General features: G+C 32.3%; 1 protein-coding gene across 1 annotated transcript; it reads right to left on the reverse strand.

Moving 5' to 3' along the window:
- Positions 1-2,244: 2,244 nt before the first annotated feature.
- Positions 2,245-18,609, reverse strand: LOC127705069 (proline-rich transmembrane protein 1-like). The gene is made up of 5 exons (XM_052209345.1): positions 18,395-18,609; positions 16,047-16,130; positions 12,934-13,178; positions 7,728-7,865; positions 2,245-2,642 (listed from the first exon to the last, which is right to left on the reverse strand). Exons 1-5 carry the CDS (start codon positions 18,411-18,413, stop codon positions 2,475-2,477), a joined length of 654 nt encoding a protein of 217 aa, XP_052065305.1. The 5' UTR covers positions 18,414-18,609; the 3' UTR covers positions 2,245-2,474.
- Positions 18,610-23,859: the final 5,250 nt, after the last annotated feature.

Here is a 23,859-nt window from a genome sequence, read left to right on the forward strand (position 1 = left end):
AAAATAAATTGTTGTATGGGAACGGGGTATTCATTACTGCTATATTAATGTGGTCCAAAGTCATGTGAAAATGTATTCACAAAAATACCTAACTCCCAAGTAAATTAAACTAGAGGCTCTAAAGAGCCTGTGTCGCTCACCTTGGTCTATGTACATATTCAACAAAGGACATTCTCCAACATTGTAAACGAGAATAGAATTCATGACAAAAATTTCTGTTTTGTTGATCTTGTATTGATGATCTTTCAGTCTGTTTAGTTTCTCTCTACACACAAAACACAAAAGAGGGTAAAATAAATCGTCATTAAAGGGCTTTAACTCCAATAAGGAGTAGTCAGACAATTTCCTCCACATGTTTAAATTGTAGATCTTGTCTTGCTGATCATTTTTGCTTATCTAAGGTTCTATCTATCTTTTCTTTTTCTTAAGATATAAGGCAAAAACGCAAAAAAAAATGGTAAAAATCGTTATCAAAGGGCAATAACTCTAATAAGGAGTCGACTAACGACTTCGACCATGTTAACGTATTTGTAGAACTTGTTTTGCTGATCATTTTTGCAATTTAAAGTTTCTCCCTATCTATAATAGTTTTCAAGACAATAGGCAAAATTAAAACAAATGGTAAAATTTGTCGTTTAAGGGCAACAACTCCTATGAGAAGTCGTCTGACAGTTTTGACGTACATGAACAATTGGTAGAGCTTAAGATTCTGAACATTTTTGCTCCGTCAGATTTTCTCTATTTATAACGGTTTTTAAAATAACAGACAAAACTTAAATGTTAACCCCATGTTCTATTTTTTTCATGTCGGCCATCTTGGTAGGCAGGCGGGGTCATTGGACACACTTTTAAAACTAGATACCCTAATGATGATTGTGGTCATGTTTGGTTAAATTTGGCCCAGTAGTTTCTGAGAAGATTTTTGTAACAGTTAGAGACGACGACGACGACGACGGACGACGGACGCCAAATGATGAGAAAGCACACTTGGCCCTTTGGGCCAGGTGAGCTAAACAAGGAGAGGTCAATTAACCTGACAAAAAAACGCTCGTCTATATCTACCAATGAAACGAAGGGAATACAACCTTCATATTCCTGACTTATAAAATAATCTTATTACATTTATTTATTCACGCAAATTCATTTTTTCAACATCAGTTATGTCAACATGATTCAAAATATGAATTCCGAACCCACAAAAAACGGAGCCTATCGATAACTTTTGATTCAATAATTCAGGCCAGCAAATTTTAATGCATTTGCTGAAGTACGAACTTAATATATATGATATCGTTCAGATGTTTTCTTTTCTTTTAGATAATAGTTTGAATTAAATTAAATTAAAAATCATTATTTTCAGCCTGTTTGGATGTTATTAAAAAAAACACACAAGATGCACAATACATGTCATTTTTCCTAGTGTAATATTATGATTGAGTCTTGTTTTGCATGGCAGAGGATGCATAAGAATCATTTCTTTGGAATGGTAAATTCATCTCAACTGCAATTTAATGGGGGAAAAAGAATGACTCGACCGCTTTCATTATTGTTTCCAAAGTGTCCTTCATGAGTGCCATGATGGGGTTTACAGCATGGAAAAATGTAAAAGAGACAAATGACTTAAATTGTAAATGAGTAGACAAAGCGGCATCTTATTTTAAAGAACAAAGAAGAATAGGATGTTAAAATATGAAGAAAAGATAATAATTGGCGAAAAAAAGATTGCAGAAAACGACCAGACAATTTAAATAATACAGAAATTGAGACCCCTCTGGACACTCCTTAGTAGCCGCTCGTGTGCGGTTTACAGTCTAGTGACAAGAAACAAACAAATCCATGGTTAAATAAACCTACAGGGAAATGTCAATATACTTATTGATGCAGTCACGAAGGTGTAAATTACTGGAAAACACTACGACTTCATGATTTATTTTACAAATAGTATAGTTTTATACAATTTCCAACCTGACAATTATATTCATTTCCATTTGGTTTTAGAAATTGCACGATTTTGAATTGTTGTATTTCTAAGAAACAAAACGAAACTAGAAAATTGGGAATCGTTTTATCATGATATTTTCAGTTCTTCATGGTTGGCAAACATTTTGTTTTTTGACAAACTTACTAATCATCCGACCAGGATTAATGATCTCATTTTAAGTTTGACAAAACTTTATGTTGTTTAAATACCAGATAAAATTTGGAATTTATAAAAGACGTTTATTACAAATATACCAAAATACAAAAGTTTATAACACTTTATTCAGCTATAATATTTGCACAAATTTAAATGTAAATTGTGTATTATACAACAATATAGTGTTATCGAAAATTGTCAATAGACACCTCATACATACAAAATGTAAAGATAAAATAACAGTGTACGAGATTAAATGATACAAAAAGGCAATATTACGTGCATCGATCTATGTAAAGTAACATAGACTTTGATTCAAGTAATGTTGCTTTACTTTTCACTTATAGTAATCATGGGCTGTAGATGAGTATACCACAACCCTTAACACTATAATAATGACGACACCGATTACACCAAGGACAACAGTAAGTATTGTCAAGTTCCTGGCTGTCCTAGCTGACTGCTCAGCACTCTGCATGTTTCCACTATCAGCTGCACTGTTTGACTGAAGAATAAATAAAAGCAGAATGAAATATCTTACAGTGTACATTTTCGATTTCATCTATATTGAATCTGGAAATATATCTGGTCAACTTCATACAATAAGTGCTTTAAGCGGGAAATAATATAATCGGTGTATGATTTTAACTCACTAAAAAAATAAAAAACAGCTGTCAATATTGTTATATCGAAATATGTTTTATCGTAAAACTTATCGTTTGAAATCAAAGTATGTTTCTCCCTCCTACATACATGTAGCTTTGATAATTTAAATGAATAAAATAACAAATATTAAAGAAAAAATATTCTACCATGAAGTTCATAATTATGGTAATAAGACGTTAAAATCTATTTCATTGGAATATAGTAAAACAAATCGTTGAGAAGTGTTACAACTTTTCTATTCTGATCTATAAAGCTCACTTTCTTTTGACAAGAGCTTCTTGTTGTATACTTCATTTGGCAATTATTTTATATCAGGCAAACGCAAATTTGAGTCGTATAATTGCAAATTCAATTACTGTCAGTTTCGTAAAGGGTGAATTCCTCAAATTGTTCAGATTATAATTTGAAAGGCAATGGTAATGCTAACAGTTTATCATAATTTAATGCTGAAAAGAGAATCGATGAACACTATCAAAAAGAAGGGGGATATTTACTGATTTCTGCAATGAAGCAGAACCAATAAAATCTACCCACTTTCATCAGGAAGATAAAGCTAAAACATAAAATTCATACAAACAAATGAGCATCCTAGACACAGGGCAATCTGTCGAAATTGAGAAATATGTACACGAAGTTAGATGAACATCTTCACTGTTTAAACACAAATTCAAAACAATGCATGTGCTGACTTGAAAACTGTTTAAGAAATTCCGTCAAGAGGAATACCTTTTAAGTCTAACCTTTAGGTTGGAAACATTGTGTGATGCATTGAATACATGAAATGAGTACCCCCAAGATGCCGAAAATTGACAAAGGTCCACCACCTTGAGAATCAGCAAAATGTCCGAGTAGGTACATCGAGTGAGGTGCATATTAATAATATAATACTAGAAAAGATGTAAAAACTCAGAGATAAAATTAAGCAGAATTTTTTTACACAGCACAAGTTTATTTTTTCGACACCGGTCGAAAGCAAACATTCGTTTTGAATTTATTCAATTTAACGGTTTTTATGGAGAAATATGCAGAAATTGAATAAGGTTAAACATCTACAGAATCTGCAAAAAAGTAGCTTATATGAATAAAACATAATGTTCATACTAATATTTTAGTAAATGTGAAGGCTCGGATCAAATATTCAAAGGATTTGTTTACACACCCACCCGCTGTCATTCACCGTACCATAATCAAATGTGTACCTAATGCAAGACAATTCAATGAATGTTATGTATTTAACCAACATCTCAGGTCTTTTTATTTGTTGAAAACAGCTTTAACTTCGGATACAAATTGTAAAGGGGCATTAGCTACGAGATATAAAAAGAATAAAATTTGATCTTTTTTTAATCAATCATTAATGAAAGTGAAATAGTGAAATAATAATAGTAGCAAGTTTGATTTAATTTTGTCAAAATAAGATAAGAAATATCCCTGATGAATTAGTCATTTGCAAGTGAATAATTCGACCGCATTGAATCCCTATTCATGTGACCTTTTATTTAACTCCATAGCTAGAGATGGGTTACGCATGAGCTAGGCGTGTTCAACTATTAAAAGGAAAAGAATGTCAACATTGAAATTGAAACAAGGGTAAATCATTTGATTAACTGATTCGATCCACAAAAACTCATACTTATACAGATAAAAACGATGATTTACATATTTGTTTAATCTATAATATTAAATCAAACAGACCTAGAAAAATCCAATTGCACGTGTTCGCTAATTATTTGTATTTATTTTTAAGTTTATATCGGGTTATATGACCGTCGGCAGTCTTCGGAGGTCACCTCGATGGTTAATAAGATGGCGTCTAGACTAAAATACACACGAAATACGGATGCATATTATCTAGTCCATGCATTGTTAATTGTTCATTTTAGACTTTTTGTAAGTTGAATATAAGTTTTAGTACGTTATAAATCAAATATGAGGATTTGAATCAAATCGGTGAACAAGAATTTGATAGCTAATGCCCTTTTAACTTCAACATTTCACCACTTTAAGAAAAGAGAAAGACAACGTTTAAAAACCATTGTTCGAAATTTGTCAAATCCCAGTGTTTGATTCAAAAATAAAACAATAGTGCGACCATTGCATACAGATACCATATCAATATATTGGGGTTGAAAGACGGAATCAATGTCTTTCCTAGCAGGATTTGAAGAAAAAAGTTAATAATTGATCGAACTCGCTATTTGAACGTATGCAGATGATCTAATACAGAATAATACCAGATGTAGCTTCATTGCATGCAACAGTTTTCAAAACGTTTGATTGATCGACGTTTGTTCTAAGACGCTGTTTGAAAAGAGGAAATTCCTTCCAGTTCGGTTTTCTAATAAAGGAATTGATGCAATCAACATCAGCAACGTTCTTCATCAAAAGGAGGTAACATCTAACATTCCACATTATTTTCAAAATCAGTCTGTTCCTATTGTATGCTACAGTTACACCAAAACCATTGCACCTAATGTATCTAACTATAAGCAAGCATTGCAAGACCTTGATTTAGAACAATACCTAAAAAAACCTCTGACATGTGACTGTTCCCACTCGTCTTATATTTACAGCCCCTCTGGCCATGTTATTAGTGGGGTTCTAAACATAATTCAACATGAACATCTCCGAAAGGTGATATATCATGTACCTAAGTTTAGAGAACCCCAACACATCAATTGGAACCATAACCTCAAAATAATTATGGATTCCATTGAGGACTACGCCAGAGCATGGGCTAAACGAGAAGTTGAACTGGACACTTTGTCAGAATGGGTCAAAACAATCAGGTCTCTGATAAAACGTCGAATTCATAAGTTGAAAAAATGTGTGAATGATCGACCAAAGTCCGTTCTCAGAGACAAAGATGCGGTGAAATGTCTATCATCTCTTCACGATAAATATGTTGTTGTTCCTGCGGACAAAGCTTCAAATAATATTGTCTTTGTATGTAAATCTTACTACTACGAGTGTCTTATAAAATAATAAGAATAAATGAGCACTCAGGTAATCCGACGTACAAAGACATAGATGAGATTTTGGCGAATCATAAGTCCTTCATAGCTTCAATGAACATTACATTGAACAGCCAATCTGAGGACTTATCTTGTTTGTATTGGATACCTAAGCTTCACAAAATTCCGTACAAACAACGGTACATTGCCAGCTCATCTGCATGTTCTACGAAGGAATTGTCCGTTAGATTGACAAAAATTCTGTCCGGAGTGAAAGAGGGTCTTCAGAAATACTGTGAAGCTGTTTACTCACGTAGTGGTATTAGCCATATGTGGATTCTAAAAAACTATAAAGAATTTCTAGATAATTATAAATCTCAATCTTTCTCTGAAATTAGTTTTATCAAAACTAGTGATTTTTCAACTCTGTATACCACCATTCCCCATGTGAAATTGAAAAATCGTCTAAAAGAAATAATCCACAATGCTTTTAGATATACAAATGGTAGCATACGCTATACATTTATTACTTTGGGATATCATACGGCATATTTTGTTAATATTGAACAGAAGGGTAAAACATGCTACACAAAGGAACAAGTGATCAGTATGCTGGAGTTTCTTGTTGACAACATTTTTGTTGAATTTGGAGGTAGACTTTTTCAACAAATTGTCGGCATTCCTATGGAAACGAACTGTTAGCCTCTCCCTTCTTATTTTCATATGAGTCGGAGTTCCTTCAGACTCTTGTCAAAAACAAGAAGATCAAAGAAGCCAGATCATTTATTTTAAATTCAGATAAATTGATGATGTTCTTTCCATTAACAATCCAAACTTTTCTGATTGGGTTCCATTAATATATCCTCCAGAAGTAGAAATTAAAGAAACAACAGACACGGCTTCCTCCGCCTCATTTTTAGACTTTTTTAGACTTATACCTCGAATTTGACATAAGCGGTCATCTCAGTACCAGAATCTATGACAAACGAGACGATTTTAATTTTTAAATTATCAATTTCCCCCACCTCAGAAGCAATATACCAACTTCACCTGCATATGGGATATACATTTCCCAACTCATTCGGTATTCAAAAGTTTTCAGCTGCTACTCAGACTTTATTAAACGTCACCAGTATCTGAGCAGAAAGTTGATGAACTAGGGTTATGCCAAAGAACGTCTCGTCCTTTTTCTAAAAGAGTTCATCGGAAGATACCAAGACCTTGTTGATAAATATTCCGTATCAACTTCACAAATAATACATGATGGTCTTGAAGGATAGATTCTAGGTATTGACGTTGTTTATGATCTTAATTACGTGTTATAGTGCTCTTGTACTGGTCTTTGTAAATTATTACCTTTAATGTTTAGTCCATTTTTGGTAATATCCATTTGGCGTGGCTCGGTACTTATACATCCAGTCATTGTGTTATTGTGCTACGGTAAACACTTTGTATTCTTGTCTTTCATTATTGATGATGTGCTTTGTCTATTTGCCATTTTGTTTTTCTTTGTTGACATATTTTTTTGTTTTATAGTGATTTAAGATTATAACACAATGTTGACTGCTTTAATTACCACTATTTTTGACATTTTTACCTCTTATGTCTGTTTTTTTTTGTTCACACATTGTTGTCAATATAGTGGAATTTTAAGCGACTGTCATACAAGTGAGAGGTTTAGCTAGCTATAAAAGCTGGTTCAATCCACCATTTTTTAAATAAGGAAATGCCTGCACCAAGTCAGGAATATGACAGTTGTTTTCCATTCGTTTGATGTGTTTGAACTTTTGATTCTGCCATTTGATAAGGGACTTTCGGTTTTGAATTTTTCCCTGGAGTTCGGTATTTTTGTTATTTTACTTTTTAAACGTTTGATGATCCTAATTATAGACTATGTGTATAAATTGCATAAACTAACGGTGCATTCAACACTACAAATATGTATTATCATTTTTGCAGGCAATACTTACATTACATGCAGCTACTATAGCGCATATTCCTGTTGGCCAGAAGCAACAAAGACATGCCAAGATAGCAGGTATTAACCAGTTTGATGGTCTTGGTTGGGCTGTAGTCACTATCATGGTTGAAGGCACTGGCTGTGCAACCTGAAAAATAAAATAAATTACCCATGGAAGGTGATTTAACGTAAATATAGAATAATGCAGAGTTGCTTATTTGAACTTTATGATATTAAGGGTGACTCTTGTGTTCCATAAAATCCAACATAGCTAATACCGAACAGTCTGTTGGTCTTAATTTACCTGAAATTAATCATATTATTATACTATTTGCTGCTATTAAAACAGGCTTATTCTGTAAAATATATTTAACATGCTAAATCAGTTGAATTATATTCAATCAGCTCGTTTCATTAACTAATAATCTAAATTTGGGAATGCTGCATCAGTTACGTCCTACCGACAATGATAATTCTTTAGCTCTTGGCAGATATTATACTATTACTGTCTTTTGATGAGGTAGATATGTGGTTTTTATTGACTTTTGAAAAACTGATATTCACAGAGCCCAACGGCCGAAGTGAATATCAGTTTTTTCAGAAGTCAATAAAACCACATTTCTACCGAAAGAATAGACAGGAATTGTTTTATTCCGTATCCCGAGAGAGAGAGCATGTATGTAATGGCAATTATTTACCAAAATTAATTGTAAATCAAACAATTAATCATACACGTCAAAGCACACAATGTTTTGCGCGGTGAATATTCTTTTTCCGCATGTGAATATGCTGTTTTATTCAAATTCCAATTCATATAGAAACATCTACTAATGTTCTATCAATATGGAATAATAAGCATTCTCGTTCAATTATAAACATGATTAACTGATATTATGTATTCTGAGTGTGTTAACTTTTATTATTATACTTCACGTTAAAATGCCATATTTTGATTGGCTAATACGACGGTGTTAATTTACTCTATTACCCTTCATGGAGACGCTTGATCAAGTGTGCGCTTTATTAATTACGACTCTATCCTATGACAAATACTCTATTACCCTTCACGGAGACGCTTGATCAAGTGTGCGCTTTATTAAATACGACTCTATCCTATGGCAAATACTCTATTACCCTTCACGGAGACGCTTGATCAAGTGTGCGCTTTATCAAATACGGATGGTTGTTATGTATAAGACGTCATAGTTTATTACTTTGAATTTGAAATTTAATAGACAGTAATAACAGAACATTCAGTATAATAAATTAAATAACACATATCTGAGAGGGTGATAGAGCAGATTGTTACCCCTCGAAAAGACATTGTCAACCTTGGCTTCGCCTCAGTTGACAATGTTTTCTCGGGGTAACAATCTGCTCTATCACCCTCTCAGCTATGTGTTATTTATATATTAAGAGCTCTCATTTTATTAACTGATATAAATCAATCTCATCCTATTAGCTGATATTAAGCGTTCTGATTCTATCAATAAAATTAACGGTACCATATCAACTGATATCAAGGATTTTGTCTTAATCTGTTAACTGATGTTAAGCATTCTGATTCTGTTAACTGATATTAAGCATTCTCATTCTATTAACTGATATTAAGCATTCTGATTTTGTTAATTGATTTTAAGCATTCTGATTTTGTAAATTGATATTAAGCATTCTGATTATGTTAACTGATATTAAGCATTCTGATTATGTTAACTGATATTAAACATTCTCATTCTATTAACTGATATTAAGCATTCTGATTTTGTTAATTAATATTAAACATTCTGATTTTGTTAACTGATATTATGCATTTTCATTCTATTAACTTATATTAAACATTCTGATTTTGTTAACTGATATTAAGCATTTTTATTTTATTTATTGATATTAAGCATTCTCATTCTATTAATTGATATAAAGCATTCTGGTTCTGTTAATCAAAACTAATCATTCTCATCCTATTAACTGATATTATACATGGTGCTTTAGTAAACTGATATTAAAAATTTTGGGTTTGTTACCTTAAAGCATGCTAGTTCTGATAATAGATGTTAGGCATGCTAATTTTGTAACTGATAGTAAGCACTCTGATGTTGTTTAATAATATTAAGGATTCCGGTTCTGTTAACTGATATTAAGTACGTTTATGTATGCTGCAGCTGGTTCTGTAAACTCATGTAAAGCACTGGTGGTATTGTTAACATACTAAACCATTTTAGTTTCGTTATCTGAATGTAGTTTTTCTGAAAATTTAGGAAAAAAACAAGAGTTCTGTCTACATGTAACATTTTTCCTAAACGGTGGTAAATGACATTTATAAACATTAAATCAGAGACTTCATTTAATGCAATTTTTTATGCTTGCCGCACATTACTCAATTGGAATTAAAATTATTATGAGTAAGTTCCTTAATGTGTTAACTCGCCCTATTCCTTACATGAGGAATTTAGTCTGATCTTACCTTTAACAAGTTGAATTAACAGATTTTGCTCACTAATCATACTCTATCCCCCTCCCCGGTATAAGCTTTCAGTTGACATGCAAGAAGTTGAAGCGCAATGGCTTCGAAAATGCACCACAAAGTAGTGCATGCTCCCATAAAGCCTGATGCAAAATTTCAGGGTGCTCTGATCCATGCATTTGTGGTTCCTGAGAGAGGAAAATATGACAAAACAAATCATACAAGGTATTTTAAAGAAGGAATATATAATATTTCGAGAAACATGAATGTGATGAGGGATGTATCTAAAAATGCTTCACATGGTATAGCGTACTCACACGAAGCTTGATACCAAATTTCAGATGTCCCGATTTGTAGTTCGACGAAAAAAGAATCGACGAAACTTTTATACATGGCCTTTATGTGTACGAATAAACAGGTTAACAAGAGATGGATGAGCGATGTATTTGAAAGCGTAACATACAGTATAGCTTGCTCACCTGAAACCTGAAAGCAAATTTTGGGAATCTGTGATTTGAATTTTCGTTCAACAGACGGACATACCCTCAGACCATACCAAAACACGATAAAAACGATAAAAAGGCAGACAACAGTCTACAAATCACTCCATAGAAAAATACAAACTGGGCAAACCGAACCCTAACAAAAAATAGGGTGATTTCAGGGGCTCCAGAAGGGTAAGTAGGTCCTGCTCCATATGTGACACCAATCGTGTTTGCGCATAGTAAGCAAAAAATTGGTGATAAATCTCGTTTGGTGATGTCAAAATCGAATAAAAGAAGACAAGATTGTGGTAAAGACACATGGAACATATCCGTGGTCAATTGTGACAAAGACATTCAGTAACGCGTACGGTCAACCACCTCGTAATGGTGTCCGTACAACTTTTTTTAGGAATGATTTCAACTTAAAGGGGCATTAGCTACAAGATATAGAAAAAAAATGAAATACGATTTTTTTTTCAATCATTAATGAAAGTGAAATAGTGATATAATAATTCGTTTTCAGCAGCCAGTTTGGTTCAGTTCAAAATAAGCAAAGAAACGTCACTAATGAATTATTCACTTGCAAGTGAATAATTCGACCTCATTAAATCCGTATTCATGTGAACTTCAATTTAACACCTTAGCTAGAGATGGGTTATGCATGAACTAGGCGTTTTCAACTATTAAAAAGAAAAGAATGTCAACATTGGAAGTAAAACAAGGGTAAACCATTTGGTTGACTGAATCGATCTACAAAAACTCATTGTTATACAGGTAAAAACGATTATTAACATATTTTTTAAACCTATAATATGAAATCAAACAGACCTAGAAACATCCAGTTGCACGAGTTCGCTATCTATTTATATCTATGTTTATGTTTATATCGGGTTATATATGACCGTCAGCAGTCTTCGGAGGTCACCTCGAATGTTACTTAGATAGCATCTTCACAAATAATACATAGGAAATTCTGATACATATTATCGAGTCAGTGCATCGTAAATTGTTTATTTAAGAATTTTTATTATTTGGAGATATGTTTTAGTATGTCATAAATGTCATAAATCAAATATGAGAATTTGAGTCATATCGGTGAACATGAATTTGACAGCTAATGCCCCTTTAACAACTGGGAACCTTTGGTTCAAAAGCTTCCCTGTAAGCAACAATCTTCTTTCAAGGAAATCATGATAGGAAACGCAAGCTCTGGAATTTATATATAAGCTATATAGACCGCATGTAAAACACGGACTATATATTGTTTCTACTTACATCTTTGGTACTTGGTCACAAAAATGAATATACTTTGTATTAAGACCAACGGCACACTCAAATATTATTATTTCGAAGAAGTACAGATCCACTATTAAAAAAATAACTACAAGACAAAAGGTTAGTTATAAACACAAATCTACACATTAAACTAGAGAATTAGCTACATGAAACCCACTTAAAATCGTGGTTTTCTTAAACTATTTGCTCCTTTCATAACTTTGTATTATGACATTTTCCCTTCATTGATGGTGTTACAATAACGTCTTATTCTTTTCTGATACAATCTATGTGATATACCATATACCCATTCTGTTATCTTTTTTTTTATTTACGATTTATGTTTGTGTTGTGCACAAGTTCTAAAGTTATACAAATTATCAATTGTACAGGATTTTTGTACAAAGTTATCAGCAGTTTGGAACACATCTTCTTTCACCGGGTGGTATAAGTTAACCAGCATGATGTTTTACTTAAAATATATATATAAACTTAACCCTAACGTTAAACACTGACCTCTTTGTAATACGAGGACACCTGATTTGCTTAGATTTTATATTTATGTTTTCATTAATACCAGATTATAACAAATATCTTTTTTTTAATATTTTTGATAGTCTTCTTGTTTTATTCTATTATGGTAAGAGGTTCACAAAATACTGATAACTGTACAAAAATTCTGTTCAAACTATAATTTATGCAACATTACAACTTGTAAACAGCATATGCATTTCAATAATCATCTGAAATATATTTCTGTTTTATAATTCAAAAGTTAAATTTTCGACAGCTACTGTACATTCATTGTGTTTTTTGTTTCTATATACCATGAGATATCCTTTTTATGTTGTTTCAAACATATAAATACAACTGTAATTTAAACTGAAGATATATGTGTACGATTAAATGATAGCAAACTGTTCGTATATTCTCAAAAAAAGGAAAATGAATTCGTTAATTCGTTTTCTTTTCATATTTATTCTTCTTAAACTTACAACAACAGTCTGTCCTTGACCTCCATACATCGGTTGTTTTCCATAATGTTGTGTTTGAGGATAACCCTGTTGTGCATAGCCTTGGGGAACGGGTTGGTAACCAGTTGCATGACTGTATCCTTGTGGAGGTGGAGGCTGTGCATATCCTTGTGGATGGCTATACCCCTGAGGATACTGTCCATACTGTTGTCCTTGTGGTATAGTAGAAGCATAGGGTGGTGGAGGACTCTGTGCTGGATATTTTTCTAAAATATATAATATGAAAGTAACATTATGTATAGTTCGGATTCCTTGTCCGGGTGTTGGCTTTACTTTTTGTACTTTTTGGTTTTATCCGCTGCTCAACGTTTGTATTGTGCTTTAGATTTTTATAATTTGGCCTCGCGCATCAATGAAGGAAATTCGGTTCAGTAAATAGTATCGTTACTGCTTTTATATTAACATGACATTTCAGTATAATAATGATGATGGATGGCTGATTAACGTCCAGCGGCAAATTAATATGCATATTCAGGACGAGAACATGTTAATCATGTTAATGTTATATGAATATTTACCCTGCTTTGTACTAGACCGATACGCTGAGCCGGAATTTTTAACGTACTAGTTCACAAGGTAACAGTCCGCAGGAAGACATGTCACCTTACCCGGACACATTATTCTGATTCATAGCCGACCAGTCTTTGCTCTTACTCCTTTATGTCGCGTGCTTAGCGCAGAAGCAACAAATACAAATTTTAACGTTTTTAGTTTGACCCGGCTGGGGTTCGAACCCATGACCTCCCGCACTCAAGGCGAACACGCTACCACGAGACCACCGAGGCGGTTCTTACAGTATAATAAACGGCAATTGGATATGTACATGCATATGTAGAAACTCAACAATAGCTGAGTCATAACAATGATCTAAAGTATAGGCGTCCATTTTACCGTACATTGCTGCGAGTAATAAGCTACTTCAGAACTAACTAGCATTTTTGCATAAAATTAATACATGTACAATGCTGCAAAACATATTGTGAACGGAAAATCTGTGGGCAAAAATCTTGTCGTGTTGATGATTTTTGCTGGACCGAGATTCTGTCTATCTATTATAATTTTCAAATAAAACGCAAAAATTAGAAAAAAAGTAAAATGCTGATTTAAGATTATAACACAATGTTGACTGCTGTACCCCTATTTTTGACATTTATACCTATTATGTCTGTTGGTTTTGTTCACACCAAGTCAGGAATATGACAGTTGTTTTCCATTCGTTTGATGTGTTTGAGCTTTTTATTTTGCCATTTGATAAGAGACTTTCCGTTTTGAATTTTCCTTGGAGTTCGGTATTTATGTTATTTTACTTTTTAAGGGCAATACAAGAAGTCGACTTACGATCATTTTGTTGTTTAAATTTGCTTTCTATTTGAAAATAGTTTTCAAGAATTTAGAATAAAACACAACATAAATTGATAAAAATCGCCATTGAGGGCAATTTCTCCTAGTCAACTGATGATTGTGGTCGTCTTGATTTATTTGTACATCTTATTTTGCTGATTTGTACTTTTTACAGTGTCTCTCTATCTATCTACCATATTTTTCACTAAAAACGAAAAAATAGGTAAACATGCAGATAAAAGGCATAGCTAAGAAAGACTCAAATGGCACGTGACTTATTTTAATCTTGTCTTGGTGATCATTATATTTTTGAAACTTTTTCAAGCAGTAGTTGAACCATGAAAATGAAGACAAGGACAATGCACATATGACATACGGAAACTTCGTAACACAAGGTATCTGAATGAAAGGTATGAAGCATCCAAATCTTTTACCTTTTGAAATATAAAACTTTGTACAAATAGTTTACGCCACCGCTAGCGCCACCGCCACCGACGGGATAGTAATACCTGTCTCACTCTGCGACTTTCGTCGTAGGCGAGACAACTAGAATAACATGTGTTTACTCTATTTAATATAAATTGCTAGTTTACTATCCACAGCGGTCACTGATAATATATATAATACCAGTAACCGCTGTGGATAGTAAACTAATTGATGACAATTGTAAACTAAAAATAACGGATTTGGAGAGAAAAGGTGAGGGCACAAACGATTGCCTTGTCCCCAAGTACCTGCATGTAGAAGTTTCCCCCTATTGAAATTTATCTAGATAATTGTCAAAACACAAAAAAATATAGAATGTCGCCTTTTAATGTTAGTTTTATATAACTCCTTTCAGGAGTCTTCTGATGATTTCTTTTCAAAGTGGATAGAAGGTAGATTTTAACACTATGGGCATTTTTTCATTTATTTAAACATATTTTATTTGTTATTACATATAACAAAAAGGATCAGACATAAGTTATCACAACTTAGATAGTCCGCTCCTAAATATAATAAGTTATAATATATAAATATAAAGACATGCAACAACAACATTAGATAATTATAGATTTGTACAATAGTTATAGAAAAAAAAAGAAAGTTCACAATTTCCCAAAAAGTTAAACAACAGTCCTACGTCAAAAAGTTTACTCATGGATATCTATATCAGTTAAAAAAAAAAAATTATCTTTCTAAAGATCAAAACGTTCACTTTTCCGAATAAAATTCAAGACATCTTTAATTAAAGATGTATTTTGACTAAGAGTCAAATTTTCGTTTCCATTTAGTAAAGTACCAAGATCAAAAGACGGAACAAAAAGTAGTTTGTCTAAAAGGTGAATTCTGATTTGTGCATAAAGCGGACATTTTTGCCCCACCCAGATTTTTTTATTTGTATAATGGTTATCCAAGATATTAGCCACATACTTGCATTTTACTCCTGTATTCTTTTTATAGCCATGCTGGACATGTTTTGTTATAAAGTTAACGAAGACGACGGGCCGTACTAACGATGATAATGTTGCTATCTAACGAATATTTTGAGTATTTCTTCATTTGCTTTCGCATTGGAAAAAATATAACACAGTTGATTCTGTTTTTTTACACTTTTACAAATGTTGCTGTTATTGCTGTCTTCTTTTTGAACATTTCTGAGAGACTATTTTTAAATTAAATCGGGGGTACATAGGACAATTATGATACCATTTGGTAGTTATAGTACACTTATATTAGGTGTCACAACTTACCCGAATGTTGTCCTTCTGGTGCCGGATAACCAACCTGATGATATGCTTCAGGGGCTGATGGATAAACACCGAGCCCAATCGCTTCTGTGAAAAATAAATATTATTCTGTAAATCATCTATTTAATTACCTGAAGTCAAGACAAATAGAAATTTTATGGAGGATAAAATAATCTGGAACAAGAAATAATATGTAAGATGCCAACAACAAAGTCTCCAAAACCTCATGCATGATTGAGAGAAAACCTCATTAAATATTTGAACCCACAAAAACAGTAAAATCCAATTTGAAGCGCCGTTGAAAAGTTGGAAGGTGTTCAGTTGTCTTGGGGGCAATTGCTGGACGGTAAATTAATGTATGTCATTTGTGTCTCTTTTTAATCACAAAATAAAGGAAAATACCTTTCAAGGACCCATCAGTGGCGTCTTCATAACCTTACCCGCTTAGTCTACGAAACAACAACTAATGATAAATCCTCCTTTTCAAGCCTCTACAATGCAACAATTCCCTTTAGAGAATCCCCATTTCACTATATTTATGATGAGTGTAAACCTCCAAAGGTCACATAACAAAAAGTCACAATTCAGTTTGAGATAATTTTATCTTTGATTAACAAAGACTTATTATTTTAAATGATTGAAGAATATGTTTGATGAATTGTGTATAATAACTTATCCGTAAACCAGATGTATTTAATAATGATATCTTTTTTAATAAACTTGAAATCTGGCTTCATTGTGTCAAATAAATATATCTTTGAGTTCCCAAGTTGATGAGCTTAAGCCAAATCGATACCGCGTTCTTCGGACTCCCCCGCGTGTTATAAGTTCGGCACGCAAAGCAGATTTTGTTCGCCTGCGTCCGAATTCGTATTCTAAATTTTAAGACAGTCGTGTGTTTTAAAATCATTTTATTTGGTTTAAACGCGATTTTTGACACTTGACTGACACAGATTTTCACGAATAAAATGACGATATATGTGTGTTCACGAGTCGAATATTTATTGTCGAAGCCAAACTATTATTGATAAACACGCTAAATAAGTAATTGTCGATGCTGGTCTCTAAGTTAAGTAAACGATGTATTGTCTAATAACAGGTCTCTATTCCAAACTCGTGTCAATTTAATTCATATCAACCAATCTATAAGAATATAATCACTTTAAATTCTGAAATCTTTAGTAAGCTTTAACTATTTCATATCGAACTCTAGTCATGTCGGACATTGCTTAAGTTTTTTGCAAATTAATGTTTATTTTGTATGCTTGAACATTCCCGAGGTATACTATATTGACGTTAATTATTCTATCCCCAGAAAATTCAGAATGCCTGTACCACCCCCAAATTAAAAATATGACAGTTGTTTTCCATTCGTTTGATGTGTTTGAGCTTTTAATTTTGCCATTTGATAAGGGACTTTCAATTTGAAAATTTCTTTGAGTTCGGCATTTTTGTTATTTTACTTTCTTCTATTCACATTCTTTGCTTTTTCGTCAAAAAAAAATAATCTCAACTTTGAAGAAAAAAATGTTTTGATCGGGAAATGGAAAACAAAATTCTGATTGAGAGTTTTTGTTTTAAATCTATTTTCCAAGTTTTTAAAAGTAGTTCAGCGCTGTGCGGCGCCAAATAAATAATAATTTAATGCTTGCGTGGAACGTAAAAAATAAAGAGAATATTATGAGGAGGTATAGAGAATAATAAGCAAAGAAAAATGAAGAATGACATTATCTATTTGCAGTAATGAACAGCTTTGCAGACTTTCATGTATACCATACATTTAGCCCAAATGTAGAAAGATGATATCAACATCTCTTCAAAAGTGGCTACACCCTTCCGGAAATAGGTTCTTCTATTTCACAAAGCCAACATGTTCCATTGTTAAGATTTTGAATGAAGTAGTGGGGCTTTTTTTTTTTAAAGAAAAACATATTTCCGCGTTATTATAATACATTTCCCTTGTGAAATACAGTAACATTGTACTGAACACACCGACATGACCTTGTTTACACAACCACCATACAATAAAGTTATGCTTGGTTGAATGCAATGATAAATAAACTGCTGTGTATATGCATACAAAATTTAGAGAAATTATTTACCTTTTCATGCAATTTTGTATGTATAACCACGGGGTACTTCCGTTTACATATATATTTTAACCATGGCAATATTCTTGTAATTGGTCATGTTTTAAATATACATGTATATACAACTTCAATTAATGCTAGTAAACAGAAATATATATGTATAAATATAATTAATATTACTGAAAATTAATGAAATTGGGTGTTCTTATTTCTCCTAGAACAATCATCAAATAAGTGTATCCACATTTTCTGATGACTTACCTTGATTTTTCTCGCTCATTTTATATGTACGTTCTCTGCCAACAGTTTTTGTACTGTGTTGTAAACAATCCAGGTGGAAAACCCCAAGTAGCGTGTGTTTACAATGTAGTTATTAAATTACTACACGTTATTTCATAAGAATGTGTTTTTATATGCAACATCTGATGATGCTGACAGTTACACATAAAAACATGTTTGCATTTCCTATTTATTTTGTATAATTGATCTTTAAGTTAACAAAGAGACGTATAGATTAACTAAAAATAACTGAACTTTACAGATTGTAACCTACTAATATCTTGTGTGTATGTCTATTTCACAACAATAGGTATTTTTATCTCTGAAAAATACCTAAATATAGGCACATTTAGTTAAGTACCATATGCAGTATAGATTTTTTAATACTTAAGAGAAAAGCGCATAAAAATTATACTCAACTTTCAGAATCGTCAGCCTTTTCCCGTCAAATTGTGTGCAATATTTTTAAACTATGATTAAAAAGACCTGGTAAGGATTCATGGTTTGTTTTAAACTATATGCTCACATCTAAATGCGCCAGATATCTTTTTTAAAGATAGTGCTTGTTATTGTATATTCAAATATACAATTCCTTGTTATAATCTTTAACAAAGAGACGTATCGATCAACTAAAAGTAACTGAACTTTAAGTCAACCCCGATGACCTAATTACTTCCCTACATAGTCTAGCTAGATGAACCATAGATGGACGTATATTAGATGTTACTTATACGTCCTTGCATGATGTGATCATTAGCATATAAATAAAACAAAATCTGTGATCTTTCAACTTAATGGTCATAATAGTAATTAACATATATTATATATAGATACGATAACACAACACTGTGTCTGCTTCTTCTCATTCGTGATATCGAGAAAATGATTGTGAAAGAACAAGTAACGGTGGTCAAGTACTGCGATTGGATCGTGAAAGATCTGGTATACAGGGGCGGATCCAACCATTTTTAAAAGGGGGTTCCAACCCAGGATAAAAGGGGGGAGGGTATTTCCAACCATATGTCCCCATTCAAAAGAATGGATCGCCAAAAAAGGGGGTTTCCAACCCAAGGACCCCCGCCTTTTTGGATCCGCCACTGGGTACAGGATCTTGAAGGAAATTTTATAAGAAGACACATGAAACGTCAGTAAATAATCTAATTGAATGAATAATAATGACAAATATTGGAAAAATAAAACTGTCTGTCAAAATGGTTCAACATCATAATCACATGGATCAGTTTCAGAGAAAATTCAAGTTGAAAAGTACACCGTTTTTACGAAACTACAAAAGGCAGATTGCTCCTCAAAATTCAGTTCAAAGAAATAAAAAATGTAAACGCACACCTATTTTTTTCTTATCTTAAATGCATAAACTAATTTTCTCTTAAAATATATGGTTCCATATTACTGTTTAAAGTGGTTCTAAAAGTTATTTAGTTTTTTTTTTAATCAGAAACTTTGCAAAAATGGTAATATTTGTAAAAATTGGATATTCCGGATCGTGAATGAACTGGTACAACTTTTTGATGATCATGAAAAGGATCGTGAAAAATCTGTTGCCGCTTATTCGTTATTGCAAAAAATCCACAAAAACGACCAAATCATTTTTTTTTAAATACATGATAATATGTATATGTATATGTTATTGTTATAGCAAAAGATTGAATTTGCATCACTTATTCCGTTTCATATTTGTTTGCGAATAGGGCTATGATAGTTTAATGCCATTGGATCTGATTATTTGATTTTTTGATAATACCACACCGACTATTAATTTGCCTTATAACAATATAGGTCCGTCTGTCCGTCATGCATCTGATTTTAATTAATTTTTATGCACCTCCATATCTATAAAACGAAGATCCTTGTTGATTTTTGTAAAAATTGGGTAAAAACACATTACGAATTGAGAAATGTATACTCCATACGCGGATGAAGATGGAAAATTGCTGCTAAGGTGAGGAAAAATTATAATTTCAAAATTGAAATCATCTTTTTTGTCATAGACTTTTGTATTGAGATGACTGCTGTAGTCAAATTCGGGATATATGAGTCTAAAAATTAGAACGAGGAAGCTGTATATGTGGTGTCTCTAATCTCTAGTTCAGGACTATTAATGGGACCCCATCAGAAAAGTTTGTATTGTTAATGGAAAGAACATCTTCAATATATTATTACCCTTTATGTAAAGTTAAATGATATAACTTTTTTTTTTATCTAAGATGAACCCTTCAGAAAACAAAAACGTACACATTAAGATATAACTAGGGATAAACCACCAGACCCCATCTCGCTTCACTCATTCGTGGATGCATTTAGCATTATAAATACATAGATATTTACCTTTCGACAATTTACAACAATGTACGCTCCTTGCATTGCTTCTTAAATGAAAACAGGGTTAAATATGAGTATATATGTATAATCAGATTGTTTTTTTTTGTTGTTGTAGGTATATATAAATACCCTGCCACGTCCTGCCTGTGTTTTTGTTACTTGTTTTTCTCTTTGTATCGATCTGAAGAGTTAAGCCCTTTTCAACTGATTTGTATAGGTTTTTCATATGTTGTACTGTTACACCACTGTCCGAGGTTAGGGGAGGGTTGGGCGCCGCTAACATGTTTAACCCGGCCACATTATGTATGTGCCTGTCCCAAGTCAGGAGCCTGCAATTTAGTGATTGTCGTTTGTTGCTGTATATCATACTTGTATTTCGTTCATTGTTTTTTTTTTACATAAATCAGACCGTAAGTTTACTTTTGAATTGTTTTACATTATTTCCGGGGCCTTTTATAGCTGACTATGTGGTATTAATGATTCTGCTCATTGTTGAAGTCGTACGGTGAACTATAGTTGTTAACTTCTATGTCATTTGGTCTCTGGTGGGGAGTTGTTTCATTGGCAATTATACCACATCTCATTATTTTTATATAATGTATATTTATCACTCCCCAAAAAAAATAAAAGCGTTAATTTACGTTCTTAGGCAGTAGTTACACGCTTCAACCAATTAAAAGTATATCAAATAATAAAGAGAAATGTTGTTTTCTGATCACTAAGTCAGATCACGCCTCGTCTTTCACGATCAAAATAATGCGTTGCCTGATCTTTCCCGATCAATTTTGTTTAAAAATTAACAAAATTATACTTTTTCAAAAATATTATGAACTTTTTTCAAGTAATATAAACATACTTTTATTTTACTGGACTTGCTGACACACTTATTAAGATTAAATTTCAAGTGATTTGTTCTTAATGATTCTCATAAGGTTGCGTGTCGCCTTTTGTGTTTTCTTAAAAAGTACTGCATTTTTTCTTTAACGTAGTGCACATTATTATGAAGGAAGTTGAATCATTTTGACAGACATAATTCTTTTTTGGGGTTTGTTCCACCTTTTGAAAATACAGAAGATTTTTCACAGATTTTGAAGTATAATAACACTTAATTGCATTCACGATCCGATCGCAATGCTTGACCACCGTTAGTTATTCTTTCACGATCACTTTTCTCGATATACAGAATGACACACGTGTAACAGGGTAGTCTTATAATATATGCCTTCTCATTATATATTTTCGTTATTTAACTTTTAAATGCTGATATTTTCATATTTTAAATGGTCGGATGACACATTGATAGAAAAAAAAATAAAAAAAAAATAAAATTAATAAATAGCAAAATAAATAAAAAGAAAATATCAGAAATAAAAAAATAATGGAAAATTATGACCCCGAGGTCATAATTTTTATATTATAGGACTAACAAAAAAACTGATATTTTCTTGAATTCTGATGTTTCTTTGTTGGCATAGATAGGTTGAAGACACCTTTTCAGTAGCCCTTTCCGTCATGATTTGAGGGCGGAACTAAAGAAAATGACTCAAAATATCTACCAGAAATATAAAGCCAGTTTGAGTGATTATTTTCATTAAATATGATAAATCTAACGGTACAATTATTTTTATTACACAATGTTTATTTATATTGCATATAAATTTAGAAAGCACTGATCTATTTCAAAGCAGAAATCTTGAAATTTATACAATTTTAAGTTAATCGAGTTCCAAAATTTCACAACTTCAAAAGCTTCATCATACAAAATGGACTTTTCATTCCCTATTGTTAATTTTCCTTTTTTAGACGGCGATGTTCCTTTGGCGCCATCATACGGTGTTTATATATCCCAACTCGTTCGTTATGCCCGTGTGTGTAGTGATGTCAAAGATTTTAACGAACGTAATCAATGCATCACTGGTAAATTATTAAGTCAGGGATTTCGTTGCCATAAATTACGTAAAACTTTTACTAAATTCTTTCATAGTTACAAAGATTTGATTAGTAAATTTGGCTGTACCTGTAGAAAACTGATTAAAAACGGTATTTCACATCCTAAATTTTACGGTAACATTGTACTTAAAGCGCGGAAATCACTATGTGATCCGTGTAAACTCATCAAACCTTTAAACAAACTTATTATTAAAGGCTATCTTACCAATGTTGTAATTAGATCTCTGAATATAGTTTACATTGGCACTAATATCGATTTTGTCATCAGCAAATTAAAACATAACTGAATTTGTATTCTTTTCAAACGGGGTATATAAAGACACACCCACGTTCATTTTAATCTATAAAGAGGTTAACTCCTAACTATCCTATTGCCTGTCGATACATTTATTTTTGGCATTGCACAAGTCACGTCTTCTTTGACTGTCCATGACGTTAAAATACTAAATACCTGGGATGTGTTTTAGTTGATTTTAGTCTCTGATGCATGATTTTTTATTATTAATTGTTTTTGGCTTTTAACTATCTGTCAGTAACTGCGAGTACTCTCAAATCGTACTTTCTTGTATATTTGACCTGTTGATACTAATTGTAATGCTTTTTTGTTATTTAATGTTATTCAGGGTTATATCTGGTCTATATACCAGTTTGATAAGTGTTTGGTATTACTATAAATTTTCACTTCTTCGGACTATGAACATCAAAATTATTTATTTTGTAAAAATATTTCCTTTCTCCATTTGAACTGTACACGTATACCTAACAACAAAATTATTTTCATTTACCTGTGTTTAAAGTAATTGCAAATTGCTGATATTTTTGTTCAAGCATATTGTTTGTCGTAAATTGTTTAACATTTCACAGCGGTATAACATGTTACTTTAATTATTCTTCCTTTAGTTTATTTATTTTGTATTTACATTCACGGTATCGTAGATCAAATTTTTTTGTTCAGTGTATGTTCACTGGTGTTAATATGTCTTTTGATTGAGTTAAGCCATTTCAATTGATATTTTATAGTGTGTCTTTCTATGTTGTGATGTTACACTATTGTTTCAGATAAGGGTGAAGGTTTGGTACCATTAAAACGTTTAAACCCGCTGCAATTGTTTGCACCTGTCCTGAGTCAGGAAGCTGATGTTCAGTAGTTGTTGTTT

Source organism: Mytilus californianus, unplaced genomic scaffold (genome assembly GCF_021869535.1).
Source record: "Mytilus californianus isolate M0D057914Y unplaced genomic scaffold, xbMytCali1.0.p SCAF_6, whole genome shotgun sequence".
Taxonomy (NCBI): Eukaryota; Metazoa; Mollusca; class Bivalvia; order Mytilida; family Mytilidae; genus Mytilus; species Mytilus californianus.

Coding starts and splice junctions, on each gene's coding strand:
- LOC127705069 (XM_052209345.1), bottom strand. Junction 13,179..16,046: donor ACCAGAAGGACAACATTCGG/GTAAGTTGTGAC, acceptor TATATATTTTAG/AAAAATATCCAGCACAGAGT. Junction 2,643..7,727: donor CTATAGTAGCTGCATGTAAT/GTAAGTATTGCC, acceptor TTTATTCTTCAG/TCAAACAGTGCAGCTGATAG.